Genomic DNA, 22,783 nt, shown 5'->3' with positions numbered 1-22,783 from the left:
TACAAAGAGGCACATGGTGGCTTAGTGGTTAGCATATTCGCCTCACACCTCCAGGGTTGGGGGTACGATTCCTGCCGTGGCCCTGTGTGTGTGGAGTTTGCATGTTCTCCCCGTGCTGCGGGGGTTTCCTCCAGGTACTCCGGTTTCCTCCCCCAGTCCAAAGACATGCATGGTAGGCTGATTGGCACGTACAAAGTGTCCGTAGTGTGTGAATGTGTATGTGATTGTGCCCTGCGATGGACTGGCACCCTGTCCAGGGTGTACCCCGCCTTGTGCCCGATGCTCCCTGGAATAGGCTCGTGGTTTCCCCTTGACCCTGAAGGAAGGATAAGCGGTATAGAAGATGGATGGATGGATGGGTACAAAGAGATATATTTAAATTTTAAATGAAGATTTTAAAAAATAATTAGCTTGAATAATATATTCTTGAATATTATGCATCGACTGAATTATTTTTTTTGTATAGTCTTTAATAAATTTTTCGTTTTTTAATAAAAAAAATAAATAAAATTGGAAATAAAATTCATGCAAATGTGTGCCAATCATGTGGTAGCAACGCAATGCATAAAATCATTCAGATACAGGTCAAGAGCTTCAGTCAGTATTCATGTCAAATATCGTAATGGGGGAAAATGTGAGCTCAGTCTCAGGAATTGCTAATCTCCTAGGATTTACATGCACAGCAGTCTCTACAGTTTACACAGACTGGTGTGAAAAACAAAAAACATCCAGCGAGTGTCTTGTTGATAAGAGAGGTCAGAAGAGAATAGCCTCGCTGGTTCGAGTGTACAGAAAGGCTAGGGTAATGCAAATAACCACTGTTTACAACTGTGGTAAGCAGAAAAGCATCTCAGAATGCACAAAACATAGAACCTTGAGGCGGATGGGCTACAACAGCAGAAAAGCATACCGGATCCCAGTCCTGTCAGCCAATAACAGGTTCACAGGTTCAGCAAAACTGGATAATTCATGATTGAAAAAACATCACCTTGTCTGATGGATTTAGATTTTTGCTGTGACATGCAGATTGTAGGGTCAGAATCTGGCATTAACAGCATTAATCCATGGACAGTTCAGGCTGCTAGTTGTGGTGAAATGTTGCGGGGAATGTTTTCTTGGCAAAGTCAGTCCCTTAATAGCAATCAAACATTGCTTGAAGGCCGCCACCTATTATAGAACATGGCAATGAGTCCCATGCACCAGTCACCAGATCCGAATGCAATAAATCACTGAAGGGATGTGGTAGAAGGAGAGAATGGCAGCATGAATATGCAACTGACAAATCTGTAGCAATTATGTGATGCACTCGTGACCAAATGGATCAGAATCTTAAAGGAACGTTTAAGATCCTTTAACTCCTCGTGGAATCCAGGCCATGAAGCACTGAAGCTGTTCTGAGAGCAAAGCGGTGTCCTACCCAGTATTCGCATGGTGTTGAAAAAAAAAGTAGCCAGTGAATATACAGTATATACACTATATGGCCAAAAATATGTGGCCACCTAATCATCACACCCATATGGGGACCTTCTCTAAACTTTTGCCACAAAGTTGGAAGTACAGAATTATCTAGAATGTCTTTGTATGCTGTAGCATTAAGATTTCCATTGAGTGGAACTAAGGAGTCCAAACCAGCACAATGACAATGCCTCTGTGTACAAAGTGAAGTCCATGAAGACATGATTAAGAAGACTTAGTAACTACATAATTAGTGACCATTCTCAAAACTACTCCTACCTGTCACAATAGCAATACCATGCTTTCGTGTTGTGTCTTAAGATCGAATATACGTAGTTGGCATGTTTTTCTAATCATGAACACTAATCTGGCTCAGGATCTGGATTGGAGAACAGCAGACTGGCTAGTGCTCTTAGGATGAGACCTCCAGCCTCACGGCCACCAGCGAATACCAGGTGTTACATAATTTAAGACTATTGGTAACAATAGATGGCAGCTATTGAGCTCAAATTGCAAGATCTTAGTCTTGTGAGAGTTTCGAACAAATCCTTTTCAGTTGCATGTCAGTACAGTTGCTGCTGGTTTATTATAGCCAGGTGACCTGATTGTCCCACACCTCCAACAATTCTTCAATCTCTGCTTGAACATCTGTCTCACTCTGTTTTGCAGTATGTTGTGGACTGTAGCCAGGTCTGCAATCTCTCTATTCTGACCTTCACCATCAGTGGAGTGAGTTTCCCTGTGGGTCTCTCTGACTAAATCCAGGTGACTTTCTCCAGCTTTTGATACACCAACAAGTTCTAAAAAATACTGTATATTACAACAATGAGGAATTATAATTATTTTGTGCATGTTTTAAGAGAAGGACAACAGCTACCGCACCTATGTGCCTGCTCACAACAACCAGCCTCTCTGGATCCTCGGCAATGTCTTCCTCATGGTCTACTATTTTGTGTTCGATTGCAAAAACAACTGTGTGGGCTTTGCCAAGCCTGTCCAAACATCACTACCAACACTCCACAGACATCTCTAATGGAAGCCCACAGTCTCCTTAGCATCATCAATACCTGTATTAATTACATAGACATTGGAAGAGCTCTAGGGTAGACTGTGTCTAGCCAAAAATAAGTTTGTGGCAGTGTTTTTCCCTTATGTCTCCATTTTAAATCAGTTGTCAATTATGAGCATGTACAATGATGTGATTTGGTGTTTGATTTCACACGGAAGGGATACAAGTGTTTATCTGGCTTTTCATCAGGCTGGCCTTGATTCAGCTGAATAACATGCTGGGGTTTTTTGAGTGTCTGTCTATGGTTGTAGCCAAGTCAAATCTGGCTGAGATGTGACCTAGACATAAGAGGACCATCCTAGACATTCTCCATCCTGGTCCAGAATATGTACCTATGTAATATTTGTAGTGAAATCGCCACATTGAGTTAGACAATTACAGAACTGTCAAAGGTTCTTTCATCCTTGCACCTTATCCTCATTCTCATAATAATGCAGCAACCTGTATTTACATATACATTTATTCATTTATCAGACGCTTTTATCCAAAGCGACTTACAAATGATGTAATACAAGCAAATGGACTGAGCATTTTTTGCCAATATCACACCCAGCAGCTAGGTCTTGCCAAATTACATAGAACAATAAAGATTCCACTGATGAACACACTGTTCAAATTTCATGATAGTATCACAATGGTAACCATGTAAAATCACTGCAGAAATCTGATTGGCTGATGGTGGCCATAGTTGTATGTAACCAGATTGTCCACTTACAGATTAGCACTGCTGCATAGGTTACTACCAAGTCCCTAGATGGACCTAGCATTGAAGTTTTGTGAAGATAGCTCAGTTTTAACCCTCTCAAATGCCTGCTGAATTCTGATTAGCAAATGGAGACATAAATGGAGACTTTTTTTTGTTACCAGGTCATTAAAAATGCCATTTCACATATTGGCGCTGAGATTCTATATCCCAAATTTCAGCTTGATCAGACTTTTCCCAAGAAACTGAATCTGAACTTTATCTGAATATAACACTGGCCTTATTGATAACCACACCCCAAACTCTGCAGAATTGTGTTCTGAATAAGCTATGTAACTAAGTTGTGCTTAGTTAAATCCATGCAACCAATCACAAGCTGCAGATCATTGAGTAAATTAGGCTCCACCCAATAGAATTGCTTGGCATGTGGCAGCAATATTGTTTACAAATCTCCCTAGATGGACCAATTGAGGTTCAGACTCTGCTGAGTATTTTGACATCAATTTTGTGAAGATATACCAAATAATCGTAGGACTAGTTTTCAAATGTAGCAGATTTTGCATATTATGTACAATCGCTCAAAATGGAAATGAGTAGAGCTAAATCCTTCTTGAGGCTTTTTTGTCCAGTAGAACACAAGGAATCGATTTTTCATGGTATGACTTCACAAGATATAGCCCAAAACATCCTCCTCTCTCCTCACACCTCCCTCTACATGGTTTGACTTACATGATTCATATTACGGAAGAAGAAGCTGATAAAACAATAGCGTTCCAGCACCTTGTGCTTGGACCCCTAATGATATTACTCACAGAGAAGTAGATCTCCAGTGACAATAAAAACTTATTTTAAAAAAGGTTGTTTCATTTTTTTCTCATTTCATGCCAATCATAGCAAGACACTAGTATTCCCAAATGTGAACATAAGTGACCTTTTATACACGTTGGGTAATGTGATATTAGGATATCCTACATCCTAATATCACATTTATTGTACCAGGCAGAGATTAAACTTTTCCAGAAACACAGATACTGAGCTCCACTGTGTACTTGTACTTCCTTTGCCCTTACTCACCACTGTCACTCACACTTTACTCACTGGTCACTCACTTTAATTCAGGTAAAATTTCTCTGGCTTAAAATTTTAAAAAGTAAACTGTAATGTTTATATAATCATTATTCTGATAATTTGTGTTTAAATAAACCTAAAATAAATAGATAAATAAATACTACTACTACTACTACTACTACTAATAATAATAATAATAATAATAATAATTAGTAATGGTAGTAGTAGTAGTAGTATTACTATTATAAATAAAGTTATAAAAGTTTGAATCCTGATGATGCCCTAGCCATCCATGGAGTTCAGAAGAACATAATTAACCCTGGTCTCTGGGTCGGAGGGATGACATTACTCTCCCTGCCCTGTCAATCACAGTAAAACTAGCCAATCGTAGGCATTTGTGTATAATTTATGTATGCAGCAGAGGGTAGATAGTGCTTTCTTCCAAGTGTGTTGTGTGTTCAGCTAGCCTGTGACACAGCATGAGTGGTTCAAAGAAGTGGTTCTCAGCGATGTGTCTCGGCGGAAACATGTGTAGCTGTTGTGTGATAGGAGAGTGATAAAAAATAATTGGCAATAAAAAAAATATAACAGAAATGTAAATAAACTAAAATAACCTTGGGGTTTTTGTTTTTGTGTTGGTACAATTTTCCCTTATGTTGTAGATAAGCAGTAAACAATATTGATGTTTAATCTCAGCTAAGAAATGATACATTGATAGCAGTGAGCTAGATACGTACGTAATCCTAGGAGAGATTAATGAAACTATTTTCCACTGAGATATGGACGTTTTTAAAATGACCTCGCACTGAGAAGTGCTGGGTCCATAGCTTGCTCTGTTCCTGTGATACGCTAGAATGACAAGCGGCTCTCGTGTGTCATAAAAATAAAAACAAAAAGCACTGTCATTTCCATTTTTCTTCACTTTTTGAAATAAAGTTTACTCTCACCCTTTCCTTGCTCTAGATCTTGCCATGACATTTTCTTTCATCACTGTTTACTCTATACAAATATACATTGTTTTACTTAGAGTCTACCACAAGACACTGATTTTGTTTCATCAAGAATAAAAATCGAATAGAATCATGCCAAAAAGAGATTACATCATTATTCATTGATGTTGTTATTTACTGAAAGCAATATGGGCAATAACATATAACGGATCGCAGATGAACACTAACTGTTCATTAATATTGCACGGTAACATTTGAATTAAATTTATTGTCTCACAACAATTTGCTGTGGCAAATGTAAGGTAAATCACATGTTTATATTAATTCTAATAAATTATTCTTTCTATAGTAACAGCTAATTCACAGGGACTTGTATAGCAGATGTTCCACATAATCTATTAATATGGCCTAATATTAATAAAAGGTTAAATATATATGTTTAATGATCGACATTATAATGTTGGAGAAATTCTATGTAAATATAAATGGTTAAAAAAGCAAGATGTGTCATTTATTAATAAATTAGACATTTAAACATTGACTGCGGTATATGAGGAAAGAAACACTTCAGGATGTACTGTTATTGGAAAATGATCATCAGGGTGGTAAATGTACCTCTACTTTGCATTGATCATTGATCATTTTCCTATAACAGCTTAATAAATTAATAATTTTTAATAAATGGTCAATTTTAAATAGTTTTTTGCAGTGGATCAGACTTTCTGACTCTACTAAAAAATACTTATACATAATGTTCAGATTGAGACTGCATTGGGGGGAAAAACAGTAAGGATCCATTTACCTAAGATGCATCTGATTTATTGTTTTTAGTGCTTTCTTTTCAAGGGTTAATTTTAATCACTTTACTGGTATGTATTTTGCTTGTGCGTCTTATCAGTATTATCATGGATAAAGCCTCTTATTTGGAAAGTGTATAAACATTATGGATAGAATGATATGCAGCTGGTGCATGTATAAAAGGGCAACGGCATGTGAATTGTCTACATTTTCATTCAGGTAAACGGAGGACAGGAATCACCATGAAGAGCTTGATCATCCTAATGGCTTGCCTCATCCTCTCAGAGGCAGCCATCAAGTAAGTGCTATGTTTTTGAATTTTGGTTAATGACACAACCTTTTCATTTTTACCCACTGGTCTACAGTTGTACATGTGTTTAAGGATGTGAATAGTGTTGATTTAATGTGATGTTTAGCCAATGTTTTGTCATCCTCTGTGCAGGGTTCCCCTGATAAAGGGTAAGTCCATCAGAGAGCATCTAAGGGAGAAGGGCATCCATTTGCCCTACACTGATCCAGCCCTTAAGTATCAGCCTCCTGAGGTCCTGGCCACTTCAACCATAACGCCCATTACAAACTATGCTGATGTAAGTTAAATCCCAAGCTTATTTCTTAAACCAGCCGACGCATTAATCTAATAAGTTTAACACCTGTGTTTCAGTCATACTACTATGGCGTGATCAGTGTAGGCACACCACCCCAGTCCTTCCAACTGCTCTTCGACACAGGCTCTTCCAATCTGTGGGTCGACTCTGTGTACTGCAGCACCCAGGTATGTGGTAAGTTTGTCTCTATTAAACTCTATAACAGTGGTGCATTAGTGCATTAGAAATACTAATACCAAGGTTCATAGTCATGAGCTTTGTAGACAGTGCAAGAGAGACATTTACAACAATGCTGTGGCTTTTCTCTCCTCAGCTACACACACCAAGTTCAATCCTCAGCAGTCCTCCACCTTCCAGAGCACCTCCCAAACCGCCTACCTGCGATACGGATTTGGATCTATCAGTATTGTCTTCGGTTATGACACTGTCACTGTGAGTTTTATATTTTGTTAGATATATAAACCTAAACTCTACACCTGGTTTATGTTTCATAGGGTCTATTTACATCATTATCAAAAATATGGCAGAGTACTTTTATAGATTCTTGGTATTTTCGTTACCATCTGCACAGATAGTAACCTGATGACGAGCAGTGTGATGGTATAAAGGGTCTGGGTTAAAATGAGTACAATATCAAAAGGTGTGTTTAGGTGATATTCAATCAAATTACCTTCTTGAATTCCCTTTAAGAATTGAGTGTAGGCACCAGGGACTCAACAGAGTGACATTTTCATTATGATGTATATTTTTATGTCTGTTCATACATTTTGCACTGATGGTGGTAAATGTGATCTGACTGACTTTTCATGCCCTTTTGTTGGTGTAAATCATGTGTAAGCCTCTTAAACACAGCATCTCGGACAGATCCTTTATTTTTGTTACCTTCATTAGCTGTCTGGCATCCAAGTCCCTAACCAGGTGATCGGTCTGAGCACCAATGAGCCAAACGACACCTTTTTGATGGCCCCATTTGATGGAATTCTTGGTCTAGCCTACCAATCTATTTCTGTCGACAATGCCATGCCCCTCATGGACAACATGATGCAGCAGGGTCTCCTCGAACAAAACCTGTTTGGAATCTATCTGAGCACGTAAGCAAGAAATCTTCTACATAAACGAGAAAAAAAAAACCATTGCAAGATTAATCATGTGACTGATATGTGATTCTAACAATACATACAGTTACAGCATATAGTGATTTTGTTCAATGTTGTGATGATATAGATTGACAGCTAAACCTGCATGACTCTGATTGTTTAGCTTGGGACAGAATGGCAGTGAGGTGACATTCGGTGCTGTGGACACCAACAGGTATCAGGGTCAGATCTACTGGACACCAGTAACTGCTGAGACCTACTGGCAGATTGGCATTCAGGAGTAAGTGCCATTCATCATAATTAGCTTCTAATTAATTACTAATTATATAATCAGTGACCAGTCTCTGTACATTACTTGTATAATACTTCTGTGTTAGCACTCGCTGTTCTAATCTCTCCTGCCATGTCTCAAGTTGATAGTCACAATATAATGGGTTTCTTTTTCTAATCATGAACATTAATATGGCTCAGGTTCCAGATTGAAGGAAAGCAGACTGGTTGGTGCTCTCAGTATGGTGGCTGCCAGGCCATTGTGGACACCGGTACCCCAAGCCTCACTGCCCCTGGCGCAATCATATCCTCTCTGATGCAGTACATTGGGGCACAACAGAACAGTTACGGCGAGGTACTCACACACACTCACAGACTATACGGTGCATTGCATATGTATTCACTTTTTGTACTGTTAAAACTTATTTGGGATTACATGTCATGGACCTACATAATATTAAAGGGCAGGGTGTCTATGTAGTTTGCAAAATTATTTACAAATGAAACACAACAATTACGATTATGTAAGAATTCATCCTGTTGGTTCTGCCATAAGAAATCGCGCAATTAGTTGAATAGAGTCCACCTGTGTGCAATTAACATGTCATGTCATCTCAAAATAAAAACATCTGTTGCTGGAAGAGTTTGTTAGAGAACATACCTAAATAAACAGCATCATGTCAACCAAGGAGCTATCAAAACAAAGTATGAATTTAGTCATTTAAAAAAATCCCAAACATTGATCACTCTGTGGAGCAACAATAAATCCACGTCCATTATAAAACATGGGGGAAAAATTAGCAAGTCTATCTAGAAAAGGTACCAAAAGTCATTGACTGTGTTGGGGGACATTAGTCAAGGAAACAAACAAGAGGACTTTTCCTCTTTACAGTTGTACCAAACTGTCAGTACTATTGCTGGCTTACTACAGCCAGGTGACCTGAATATCATCACAGACCGTACCTACACCTCCAACAAATCTTCTATCTCTGCCTGAACATCTGTATCACTCTGTTTTACAGTATATTGTGGACTGTAACCAGGTTGGCAATCTCCCTACTCTGACCTTTACCATCAGTGGGGTGACTTTCCCTCTGGCTCCTTCTGCCTACATCCAAGTGAGTTCCTTTCTCCAACTGTTGATATACCAAAAGCTAGGGACTCCATAGCCTAAATATCTTGTGTGTACTGTATGTTCACAGGAGCCCCAGAGTGGTTACTGCATCGTTGATATCTACCCGACCTACCTGCCCGCTCAGAACAACCAGCCTCTCTGGATCTTTGGTGATGTCTTCCTCAGGGCCTACTACTCTGTGTACGATCGCGAAAACAACCAGGTGGGTTTTGCCTGGGCTGTCTGAAAACCACTACCAACACTCCACAGACATCTCTAACGGAATCCACAGTCTCCTTAGAATCATCGATACTCGTATCAATTTATCATATTAAATTATATTACACTGATTTAAAATTCCTAATCTTTCAATTAAAGTGAAAAATCATGCAAAACTTGTCTCTGGTTCTTTTTTTTTTTACACAATTTCTACCAGCCAGAAAAGGTGAGGGTAAACATGTGCTTCCTCCAAGACAAATGAAGGACACATCTTTTCATGTTTCTGCTCATGCTGCATCACAGGACAGTGTGACACACTCAGAGGAAAGATCTAATTGCCATCTATCATATACATGAGCTCACAGATGCCCACGGTTGGTTGGTGTTACTCTGATTGACAGGGAAGAAAAAGTAATCCCATCCCTCCCACTCAGAGAGCACAGCCAAATTTGCTCTTAAGACTCTGGGCCATGGATGGCTGCAACATCGTTGAGCTTCTCAATGGGCAGTAGTGGCTTGGCGGTTAAGGCTCTGGGTTACTGATCGGAAGGTCAGGGGTTCGAGCCCCAGCACTGCCACGCTGCCACTGTTGCAACTCGAGCAAGGCCCTTAACCCTCTGCGCCAGAGGCACTGTATCATGTGCATCTCTGACCCCAGCTTCCTGATATGCCGAGGTATGTGGAGAAAAGAATTTCACTCTGCTGTAAAGTATATGTGATTTAAAAAGACTCATTATCATTATTCGAACTTCAAACTCCCGAGAATGGGGCAATGCCACCATACAGACACATCTACAGTTCTAATTCTATGCATTTGTATAACATGAAGCGTTGCTCAAACACCAAGTAGATTGGATACAAGCGAGTATTCATCACTTCACTAGCTGATATTTTTTAATTGTGTGTTTGTTGGTAAATACAGCCAAATCTAGCTGAGTTTTGATCTAAACCTGAAAGGTTATGCATCCTGGTCCAAATCTGTTTATCAAGTTGATCAGGTAGAGAATAATAAAAAATACTCAGACTCAGAAAGTCTTCAACTTAATATAAAAGCCTACTACTTCTACAAATTTCACCAAAAACACCAAATGTATCCATAACTCAACATGTAAGCATGTTATTAAATGCTATAGTGTTCTTACTTTTAAAATTTTATAACAATCCAGAATACATAGAGCTGACAATATCCATTTCTTGTTAGCAGTTTGGCCTCTCTACACCACAAAAAAAAAGAAATACAGTTGCAAGAAGCGACCATCAGGGTCCAAGAATACTTAGTCATGTATGGACACTATTGCAGACAATAGCTCATTATTTAGTTGCATTATTGAAAAAGGAATGGGGAATGCCACCTAGTGCCCATGGGTGGAAAAACTACTGAGAAATTATACTTAAGTCAAAATATCAACACATAATATGTCAAAATCTTACTCAAATAAAAGTGGAAGCATCCAGACAAAAGATGTACTTAAAGCAACTACACCATTTTACCTGAAATCATTCAATCTCTCCAAGTTTGCAACATTCACCATAAGCTAAAATTTGAGTACTGTATTGGAATTAAGTGGAATTAATGCTAGTCTAACCTGGACTTTAAGAGCTATAGTTTTTGAACATGTCATGAGCAGCACATATTACTATAATTATTCTTACACATGTTGACTGACATGACAGTAAACACATCTTAATAAAAAGATGCACTTCACTTCTATTGTTAGGAAAGCCAATGTAAAAGAAGTGTATTTGTATGAGTGTGAAAACATGCAGTAGACAATGAAGGTTATGTGAATAAATCAAAATACCTGAAAACAGGGGCGTTTCTAGAAGGTATGAGGGTCTCAGCTCATAGAGGCCTAACCTGTGTTTGTTTCAAGCTGTCTAAAATGCCCTAAAATATTTTCATAATGGTGTCGTCATGGTTTAATCATGGCAAACCCTTATGTGTGAATATCAGGATCAACTGAATTCATTGGGTTTCTCCATCTCTATGCTATTTTTTGTCAGACTGATGGTACTACAGTCAGCTACACTGACAGGAAAGGTCTGCTCAGCCACCACTTTCCATACAACCCTCCCAGCTGTCATTGCTAGTAGTTTTGTATACTTACATTAATAAGTGCATGAATCAAATAATTCCTGTGTTAATGTTGAAATGAGGGATAGTCACAGTCTTAGTGGTTAGTATGTTTGCTTTGCACTTCCGGGGTTGGGGGCTCGATTCCCACCTCCACCCTGTGTGTGTGAGCTTGCATGTTCTCCCCGTGCTTCAGGGGTTTCCTCTGGGTACTCTGTTTTCCTCCCCCAGTCCAAAGACATGCGTTGTAGGCTGATTGGCACTGATTGGTAGTGTGTAAATGAGTGTGTGTGCAATTGTGCCCTGCGATGGGTTGGCACCCCATCCAGGGAGTCCACCGCCTTGCGCCCCGAGCTCCCTCGGATAGGCTCCAGGCTCCCTGCGACCCTGTGTAGGATAAGCGGTATGGAAAATGGATGGATGTTGAAACAGTGCAACAGTTTATAGATTATATAGATATAAACACATTTACCAATAACCTGGTCTTAAACGTGGACTACCTGCTAAATAACAAATCAATAATAATTGATTAGAAAACGAGGAAAGATACTCTTGTTTCGAGAAAGCTATGTTGTCTAAACATGACACTTTGGCTATTCTGGAGTATAGTATTTTTGAGCACTTCTATAAATGGACAAGGCTGTAGCCATTTAAGCTTTTAAAAGCTTGTTGCCTATGTTTAGCTTGGTCAAATACAAGGACATTAATCAATTTATTTCCTTTAATAAGGCTAAAACAGTACAACTGCCTACAAATTAGTTAAAACTTGTTCGTCTGTCAACAGTCTATATACACAGATTTACCAATTACCTTGTTTTAAACGTAGACTACCTGTGGAAAGCTGATGCCTTGTCTGACTGCCATCAACCTCATTGCTTGGCCTGTCTAAAATGAACAACAAAAAAATGAAAAATACAAATATGTTTTAAGGAAAGTTTTGCTTATATGGCATGTATAACCTATTTCATTCAGGGTTGTACGGCTTTATTTGTATTTTATCTGATCGTTGCTGAAATACAAAAACAATTTCTCAAAGTATTTTTTTCTTTTCAAAAAAAGGGCTATTCCACTTACCAATAGCTCAAAAAACAGGGCTTTTCAACTTACACATAGAATCAAAACCAGGGGTTTTCAAATTACACATAGAATCAAAACCAGGGGTTTTTGAACTGCACATAGAATCAAAACCAAGGGTTTTGAATAACCCATAGAATCAAAAGTGGAGAGACAAAACAATCTAGAGTGACCTTGGTCTTACTATTATCTTGCGGGGGGGCAGCTTGACTCAGCAGCCCTTATAAATGGCTCCTCATGGTTTTCTCTTAAAATTAAGGCCTTCCTTGCGAGACAAGAATCTTCACCATCTGAATTATGAGTAAGTTACATTTTCCTGTATTTCTAGTTTATAATTTATTTTCATATTTGCTCTATATCTCTATTTTTTATATATAGTTATACTGCTTGAAAAACGGTTTACTGTACTTCCTACTTCATAATATCATTATATTACCCTTCTACTGTTCTACATATCCTACTATTCTGTATTTTATAAAGAGTTTTTCTATTATTATAAGATATTACCCTTGTAATATCTTAATACTCCTTTTCATTATTCTTATAAAGTTATTTATGTGTGTGTGCGTTATGTCTACATGCCCGTCCTTGACTGTGCGAGAGTGTGTGTGAGTGTTAGCGCTCCTCAGCTCTTATACTTCTGTTTGACTCTTCGATTAATAAACCATAGTGTAGTACTCTTAAAGATCTTTAAAGTGTAAATCCAATTTGTCAATATCCGCCTAATACCGCTTCTGTGTGTCTAGGTGCCCATCGTCAGTCCTTCCTCTCCCCTTTACTGGATCTGGATCTGGATCTGGACACTCATTATCAGCTTGTGAATCTCACTGCTGATATCATGGTGCTACTTAACTATCTTCGCAGCACCCCCCCTAGAAATGGAAATGCGGGGTTCCCCCCCGATACAGAATCTGCCCCGTGAACGTGTGTATTGATGCCTCTACACAGCCAGAACCCCCCTCCAGCTTTCAGTCTGAGGGAGATGTCCTCTTCTCTGATCCGGGCCCCGACCATTCGTCCCTCTTCTCACCTACCAGTCCGCCCCACTCTCAGTGGTCCTCTCACTTCACCTTTGCTGACTTTCCCATGTCCCCAGGACGCACCCCATTTTCTTCCCCTTCCCGCTCTCCTCCAGACTACGCACCCACCAGTCCTGTGAATTACCAATAAAATTACATTTTACTCATACTAAGTCTCCCTCATGTTTATTTCATGTCATTTTTTATCCAGAACAGCCTCTTTGTCTCATACCCTGCTCATATCACTACTCCACTGCCCACAGTCTCCTCCTGACTGCTAGCTGACTTCTTTTGGCTGAGACAAAAAGGTCAATAACTTAAAGGTGGAGTTTCTTTATGCATGCCGTATCAACTTATCTTCTATCCCTAGATTCCAAATAAAATGCTGCACTAAAATGCAGTTTACTGGCTCTATTGTTTCAATCCAGTAATATCAATGCTAGAAAAAAATATACACATGATGGCTAATCATGGCTAATTACAATAAATGCAAGCTGATAAAGAGAAATTATATATTTTTTAATTTTACAAATACTAGCCTGTTGGTACTACCTACTTTACAGCTACGTAACATACTAGCTAGAAAGGCAGTGATATCAGTCTAAAATGCGAGCTATTTAGTCTCATATTTGGGCAGATGTGAAATCATATAGCAACAGTACAGTGGTGCAGTGACGGCAGGTTTTTGACAATTTAAACCAAAACAGAAATAAAAATAACACAATGTTTCCATAAGACGGTATGAGAGCACTTCTTACCACCTCTGCTCTGTACTACACTGTCTGATCTGAAGCAATAGTTAAAAAAAAATATATTAAATTTATATATTAATTATAAATTTAATTAATAAAGTCTATGACCTGAGGACTTGATCAATGATCAATTGAAACATAAAAAGTTCTGTGGTAGTGCCTGAGGTATCATTTTTAGCCAGAATTAGAGCTCCAAAATCGGCTAAAATGGCCAATTTCTGGGGTTTCTTTCTCAGGCACTAAAAAAATATGTCTATAATAATACACCTTCCAGGCAAGTATACTGTCTGGGTTTCCAACGGACTCCAACACAAGTGAGGAATTTCCAAAGACTCCTGGAAAGCATCAGTCAGCAGAGTCAGTGACTGATGTGGGAATACATACAATAGAAGAGGAAAATAAGAAGAACAGCTTTATTAGTCACATACACATTACAGTCAAATTATTTTCTTGGCATCACTCAGCTTGTTAGTAGACAGTCACCCACAATACAGCACCCTTGGAGCAGATAGGATAGGCCTTGCTCTAGGGCCTAACAGTGGCAGCTGAGAGGTGTTAGGGATTGAACCCCTGACCATCTAATAAGTAAGACAAAGCTTTAACCACTGAACAACTGCCCAGGTCTGCAGTACCACCCCAGAGTGCAATCACCACTCTGTTGGGCATATGCGCTTCTTCAGCAGCGAGACTGCTGCACCAATGCGCTGACCCAGAATGTTCCTTAATCTCTGCCATCCTGAAAGTGTCTCAAAAAGTATTAGGAAGGGCTTGAGGTCCAGCAAGTCTGTCTTAAATTCTGATGGGCTGATGTACTATTTTTTTTCTCTTGCTTTGAGAGAGCCTTTGACTGTTTTCTTGGCTCAGTGTTGCTAAATATCCTTTTCTCAAAACTTCTTTCCCTCTTCTTAGCCATTTCTTCAATTACTTTTACAGCTGGTCCCAAGGTAATTTACAGTGGATGTATGTAGTCAATTGCCTTCTAATTCCTACAGGCCCCCCTAGCAGAGTAACCACATATATAGTTCATCACATTAACTATGGATTAACTTTGACAACCTGAATCATCTTAAGTGTCCAAATACTTCATCTAATTTTGAACAGTATATCTTTTATTTTTTAAACATAACAAGCTATTTTGGGAAATGTTTAGCTTGACATTTGTGCTGGTATATTGTATTATTGTATCATTATACTGTATAATATTATTGTATTTCTTTACAATAAAATGCATTGAAATATATTTTTACATACATTTGTAATTGTGGTTTCCAAATACTTTTTGGGGCCACTGTATAATGGTTGGATTCTTGGTAATACTTTTTATCTCATTAAGATGTATTTATTGCTTTGTAGCGCTTTCTTTCTTTCTTTTTTCTTCAGCCTACCATGCATGTCTTCGGACCGGGGGAGGAAACCGGAGCACCCGGAGGAAACCCCCGCAGCACGGGAAGAACATGCAAACTCCACACACACAGGGCCACGGTGGGAATCGAACCCCGGACCCTGGAGGTGTGAGGTGAACTTGCTCCAAAGTATTTATGTGATCAGTTTAACACCTGTGTTTCAGTCATCCATCAATGGCGTGATCAGCATCAGCACACCACCCCACTCCTTCTAACTGCTCTTTGACACAGCCTCTTCCAATCTGTGAATCAACATTAAGTTTGTCTCTACCACACTGATGCATTACTGTATTAGAAACACTGACACCAGAGGGTTTTATAGGCATACTGTGAGTACAAAATAGATATATATCTATCTGTTGTGGACGGTAGTCACATCAGCAGTCTCCCCACTCTGACCTTCATCAACATGGAGTGACTTTCCCTTTGGGTCCCTCTGACTACATCCAAGTAAGTTCCTCTCTCAAACTGTTGATACACCAACAGGTTCTGAGAAATATTGAGATAAACAGTGAGGAACTCAAAAGCCTTATTATCTTGTGCATACTGTATGTTCAAAGAAGAACCAGAGTTGCTACTGCACCGTGAACATCTGCCCCACCAACCTGCCCTATCTGATCAACCACCCTCTCTGGATCTTTGATGAAGGCTTCCTCTGGGTCTACTACTCTGTGTTTGATCGTGATAACAACCAGGTGGGCTTTACCCAGGGTGTATAAACACCACCAGTGATACCAAATTCCCAAAAACTCACACCAAAGGCATCTCTAATGGAAGATCACCTTAGCATCAGTCACCTTAGCATCATCAACACCTGTATTAATTACATGGACATTGAAAGATCACTATGGTAGACTATGATTAGCCAAAAGTTTTCTATTTGTGTGCTGATGATTTTTTTTTTTTTACCCCATTTCAAAATTTTCTGTTATAAGCATTTTGTTGTTCAATTGTTTTACTGAAAATGCATATTTAAAAATGTCGCCCCGCTTTAGGTGTTATAACACAATCTTTCAAATAAAGCAAACGACAAAGCAAATCTTACAGTCACTAGTTTTCATTGTATGTAAAAGCATGTATAATATAAACGGTTAATCAAACACATAGTAGATTTGGCTATTCATCTTTTCACTTGCATATTGACTCCACTGGCCTGGATATAGTTGAACCACCTTTTTTATTTATTGTTTCATCTCGGCCAAATCTAGCCGACCTAAAAATCACAGGTTTTGCATCCTGGTCCAAAATCATCTTGAAAATGACCTTTAAAGTCAAAAATCTGAATGGCAAACAACCAAGAGAAATACAGAGTTGCTACCATTTCCTCTGTCTACTCTGACTACACCAAGTATTTCCATGTTAGCATCTTATTTAATGCTGGAGAGTTATAGTCTTACAGCAAATACAAGATACATAAATTTGAGCTACTAACAGACCCCATGCCATGTTAGCGATTTGACTGCTTTAAAAAAAAATACACCAAGAATAAAAAGTGCATGAAATGGTTTACTGTCAGTTTGATGAAGGCTCGGGTGATCCAGGATATGCACGTTTACTTTTCTCAGCCTATTAACATTCCTGATATTTGGCACTGAAATCCCAACGAAGACGAACACGGACTACGGAGTCACACGGTCCTTGTCCCTCATCATCATTTGTATAATAACCAATAATATTACTTAACGATGAGCATCAGAGCATAGAGTAACCCTGTGAGAGGCAGTTGAAATTTGTGAACATAAAGCATACAGTCTAGCAGCTCCAAAACAACATTAAAAGACCTGACACTTGTCTAAACAATTTGAGCACTGGGAAAAGAAGACTTTTTTTCCACATGTACAATATTTCTGTTGTATGGACATCCATATCTCCCAATCTTTACAACATATCTTACAATATATTTGGTTCTGTACATCATGAACACACTGTCTGAACTTACACTTTATCTTTTGTGGAAATTAATTATATTTAATTCTGACGATTTGCTATAAAACAAGATCTTGGCAGCTGCAAAGTGGTTTTAAACAAACAGAATCGAGCAAAACTGTCCTGTCCGCTGTTTCTCCCCTACACATTTGGCTGCATGATTTCTGCCACAATGGGCCCCTATAAGTGCTTTTTGCTATTGGTTCCTATTTTTAACCAATAAGTGCAATAATAACTCTATGGTGCTAAATGGGGCAGTGAGCATGCATGGACATGCTAAAGAGGTGATTATTATTTCAATGAAATTTAAAATGTATGGAATTGTGAATGAGGCGTTTATGATGATTAGGATTTTGGTGAATGACTGATATTTATACAGGGGACACCTACTGTACCACTATGGTTGATCCACCATTGGTTATCAAGCTTTTTAAAAATTATTCTACATCTGTGCAGTTATAGTAACATTAATACCTGCTAAATCTAGAAATTTAAATAAGCAACAGTAACCTTGGGCTTTCTATTTCGTGTTGTTTCTGATAACAGACAGAATTTTCCCTTACGATGAAGATAAGAGAATAATATTGTTTTTACTTTTGGCAAGACATTTAAGAAACGATGTAGTGATAGCAGTGACCTTGATAAAGCTCTATGTATCCATAGAAGAGATTAACATATAATGATTTTCCATAGAGATATGGAAGATAAAATAAGTTTTTAAAATAGCCTCATATTGGAAAGCACTGGGTCCATGTCATAAAAATTTAATTTAAAAAAACACATTCAGTTAAATTTTTCTTAATATTTTGAACATTAATGAGATATTTTAAAGTTGAAGTCCCTTTCCTTTCGCTAGTTGTTGGCATGGCACGTTCTTGTGCCACTCTTTACTCTTTACTCGTATACACTGTTATGAACTAACCTGACTCACAGATGTTACACAACGGAACTTAGTAACCAAAATAAATACTTAAATACATAATGTTTAGATTTTTGGGTATATTTTCAAAGAGACTACATTGGGAAAAAAACAAAGTAAGGATACATATATCTAATTAGGATGCCTTTAGATTCATTTCTTTTTAGTGCTTTCCATCTGAGATTTGGCTCCATACCTTTACTGGTACAAATCTTGTTTGTGTGTCTTATCAGTAAAGCCTGGCATTAGGTGAGTGTTTCCATAAGACAGAAAAGTGCTGGCGCATGTAAAGAAAAGTTTATATGTATAATGATATGCGACTGGTGTGTGTATAAAAAGCTTGCGTTGTGCGAACGGTTGGTGTGTTCATTCGGGCAAAGAGAGAACAAGAATCACTATGAAGGGCCTAATCATCCTTATGGCTTGCCTCGTCCTCTCGGAGGCAGCTATCAGGTAAGGTCTATGTCTTTAGACTCTCATCACTCTTTTACATTTTTATGCACTAGTCTTCAGTTGTGAATAGTGCTGGATTTATGTTGCGTTTATCCAAGGCTTTGTGTGTCTGTGCAGGGTTCCCCTGATAAAGGGTAAGTCCATCAAAGAGCGTCTGAGGGAGAAGGGCATCCATCTGCCCTACACTGATCCAGCCCTTAAGTATCAGCCCCCAGAGGTCCTGGCCACTTCCACTATTGCTTCCATGACCTATGCTGATGTAAGTCCAATCCCAATCTTACTTCTTAAACCAGCAGATGCATTAATCTAATAAGTTTAACACCTGTGTTTCAGTCATACTACTTTGGCGTGATCAGTGTAGGCACACCACCCCAGTCCTTCCAAGTGCTCTTCGACACAGGCTCTTCCAATCTGTGGGTCAACTCTAATTACTGCAGCACCCAGGCATGCAGTAAGTTCATACTGTATGTATACACACCACTACAGTACTGCATTAGAAACACTGACACCAGGGAGTTTTATAGACATACTTCGTGTGCAATTAACCAAAAAAATATATTTATAACATAGCTTTGTGCATTTCTCTCCTCAGCGGCACAAGCACAGTTCAACCCTCAGCAGTCCTCCACCTACCAGAGCACCTCCCAAACCTTCTACCTGCCCTACGGAGCTGGAGCTCTCAATGGCGTCTTTGGTTATGATACTGTCACTGTGAGTGTTCAAGCTCATATTTTATCACATATAAACCTAAACTTGATATTCTATGTTCCATGCTGCATATGGTATACATATATAACAGACGAAAGTCCCTATTTTCACCATTATCAAAAAAAAAAAAAAGGCACAATATTGCTGTGATGGTATAAAGGGTCTGGGTTAAAATGAATACAATATCAAGAGGTGTGTTTAGGTGATATCCAATCAAATTATTTTCCCTCGTTCACTTTAAGAATTCGGCAGAGTGACCTTATTGCAATGACGTGTTTTATCATTGATATTTAAGTGATCGAATTTAGCTGACTGATATAAATTCCAACAAATATGATTTATGTGTTCACGTGCACTTTTGTTGGTGTAAATCATGTGTGAGCTCCTAGAACACAGCATTTGTCTTTTTAACTTTTGTTAGCTGGCTGGAATCCAAGTCCCTAATCAGGAGATCGGTCTGAGCACTAACGAGCCAAGCCAGCCCTTCCTACAGGCTCCATTTGATGGAATTCTTGGTCTGGCCTACCCATCTCTTGCTGTCGGAAATGCCATGCCCCTCATGGACAACATGATGCAGCAGGGTCTCCTTGAACAAAACCTGTTTGGGATCTATCTGAGCCCGTAAGCAAGAGCTATTATTCAAAAATTACAGAAACAGCATTGCAACATTTATGATATAACTCTTATGTGAATTTGACCATGCATATACATATATATATATATATATATATATATATATATATATATATATATATATATATATATATATATAGACATAAATTTTATTAATTGTTGTTGCATTGATATGGATTAATAGCTAGACCTGTATGGCTCTGATTGTTCAGGGCTGGAGGGTCTGGCAGTGAGGCGGCTTTCGGTGCTGTTGACACCAACATGTATCAGGGTCAGATCTACTGGACACCAGTAACTGCTGAGACCTACTGGCAGATTGGCATTCAGGAGTAAGTGCCATTCATCATAATTAGCTTCTTATGAATTACTAACAACATAATTAGTGACCATTCTGAAAACTACTCATACATCTCAGTATTTATCACTAAACCAATTTCTACTGTCAAGCTTATAATTATTTGGAATGTTTTTCTAATCATAAACATTAATATGGCTCAGGTTCCAGGTTTCAGGACAGCAGACTGGCTGGTGCTCTCAGTACGGTGGTTGCCAGGCCATTGTGGACACCGGTACCCCCAGCCTTACTGCCCCTAGCAACGTCTTGTCCTCTCTGATGCAGTACATTGGGGCTCAGCAGAACAGTTACGGCGAGGTACTCAGATAAAAAAATTTAAATAAAATTAAGGGGGGAATCTGTAACATTAGTAAAATTATTTGCAATGTAAAATGTAAATGTAAAAAAATGTCAAAGTTAGAATGAGGTTAAAAGTTATAAGGTAAGTATATAAGTATTCACCATGTTGTTGTAAAATTGGATAAAGTTCTTATCAATGAAAATATCCCAAACTTTGAACATCCAGCATAAGCACCATTACATCAATTATTAAAAATGGAGAGAATATGTAACAACCACAGTTCTCTCTAGATGAGGCCAGCTTCCAACAGTCAGTGAATGAGTAAGAAGAACATCAGTCAGAAATGAGACCAAAGGTAACTCTTAACTTAATAATACCACCATCGCTGTTGGGTTTCCACCAAACCAAGCACTTAAATTTTAGTCTCATTAGACCAGACAATCTACAAGTTTTCTGAGTCTTCAACATTATTAAATATGGCTCACCACTCTGTAATAAAGAACACCTTTGTAGAATGTATGGGCTATAGTTGTACAATGAACAGGTGGGCTATAGGTGTACTATAAGCAGCTTCTCCCAACTGAGTTGCAGATCACTCCACCTCCTCCAGAGTTACCCATGGCCTCTTGTTTGCTTCTCTGCCTCATCTCCTCTTTGTCCAGTCACTAACTTTTGGTGGACAGCCATGATTTTGCCATATTCTTTCCATTTTCAAATAATGAAATTATTGGTGCTCTGTGAGATGTTCAAAAAATTGCTCCATTACTGATATTTCTCCAGAGGTTATTAGTCCTGTGAGAGCATCAGAGCATCTTTACAGTTGTACTAATCTGTCAGTGTTACTGATGCCTTATTACAGACAGCTGACCTGAATATCTTTAGAGAATGTACGAACAAATCTGCCTGAACATCTTCCGCATATCTTTTTACAGTATGTCGTGAACTGTAACGATATCAGCAGTCTCCCCACTCTGACCTTCACCATCAGTGGAGTGGCTTTCCCTCTGGGTCCCTCTGCCTACATCCAAGTATGTTCCTCTCTCCAAATATTGATACACCAAAAGGATCTGACAAATACTGAGATAAAGAGTGAGGAACTCCAAAGCCTGATTATATTGTGTGTACGTTCACAGGAGAACCAGAGTGGCTACTGCACCGTTGACATCACTCCCACCTACCTGCCCTCTCAGAACAACCAGCCTCTCTGGATCTTCGGTGACGTCTTCCTCAGGGCCTACTACTCTGTGTATGACCGTGCCAACAACCAGGTGGGCTTTGCCCAGGTTGCCTGAACACCACTAACAACACTCCAAAGAAATCTCTAATGGAAGCTATGGTCTCCATAGCATCATTAATACCTGTATTAATTACATGGAAATTGGAAGATCTCTGTGGTAGACTGCTATTTAGTGGAATCTCTTTTGTCTTTCCATTTCAAGATTGGCAGTTATAAGAAAATTGAATAATGTGTTTTGGTGTTAAGTTGTTTTCAAACTAAAATATCTTTTTAAATATATCTCCCTATACCATATGTTGAATCTCAATCTTTCAATTAAAAAATAAAATCATGCACAAATCATCTCTATTATTGTTTCAGAACATGAAAGGTTAATCAAATGCCTACTAGACTGTATACAAGCATGTAATCAGGTTATTCATTTCTTCACTTGCACATCCTGGAACCAGTTAAACCACTGAGCCTGACCTCAAACTTACAGAAGTCCAAATCTGCTTGGCAGGTCGATGCATACAAACGATCCGAAATCATCCTGACAATGAACTTTAGCATCCAAAACATGATTGGCAAACAATCAAGAGAAATACAGAGTTGCTATCACT

At 38.7% G+C, this 22,783-nt stretch overlaps 1 protein-coding gene across 1 annotated transcript; it reads left to right on the top strand.

Annotated features, from left to right (window-relative positions):
* The first annotated feature begins 6,270 nt into the window (after nt 1-6,270).
* Nucleotides 6,271-22,520, top strand: LOC128606248 (uncharacterized). The gene is made up of 19 exons (XM_053622287.1): nt 6,271-6,341; nt 6,486-6,630; nt 6,705-6,822; nt 6,962-7,080; nt 7,540-7,739; nt 7,909-8,025; nt 8,217-8,370; nt 9,038-9,133; nt 9,218-9,370; nt 16,231-16,365; nt 18,829-18,968; nt 19,086-19,227; nt 19,302-19,419; nt 19,561-19,679; nt 20,098-20,297; nt 20,522-20,638; nt 20,808-20,961; nt 21,877-21,972; nt 22,078-22,520. The coding sequence occupies exons 1-19, from the start codon at nt 6,286-6,288 to the stop codon at nt 22,234-22,236; spliced, it is 2,538 nt and encodes an 845-aa protein (XP_053478262.1). The 5' UTR covers nt 6,271-6,285; the 3' UTR covers nt 22,237-22,520.
* The last annotated feature ends 263 nt before the right edge of the window (nt 22,521-22,783 follow it).

Source organism: Ictalurus furcatus, chromosome 4 (genome assembly GCF_023375685.1).
Source record: "Ictalurus furcatus strain D&B chromosome 4, Billie_1.0, whole genome shotgun sequence".
Taxonomy (NCBI): domain Eukaryota; kingdom Metazoa; phylum Chordata; class Actinopteri; order Siluriformes; family Ictaluridae; genus Ictalurus; species Ictalurus furcatus.
The sequence above is the reverse complement of the archived record's forward strand: the minus strand, read 5'-3'. Positions and strand labels throughout refer to the sequence as shown.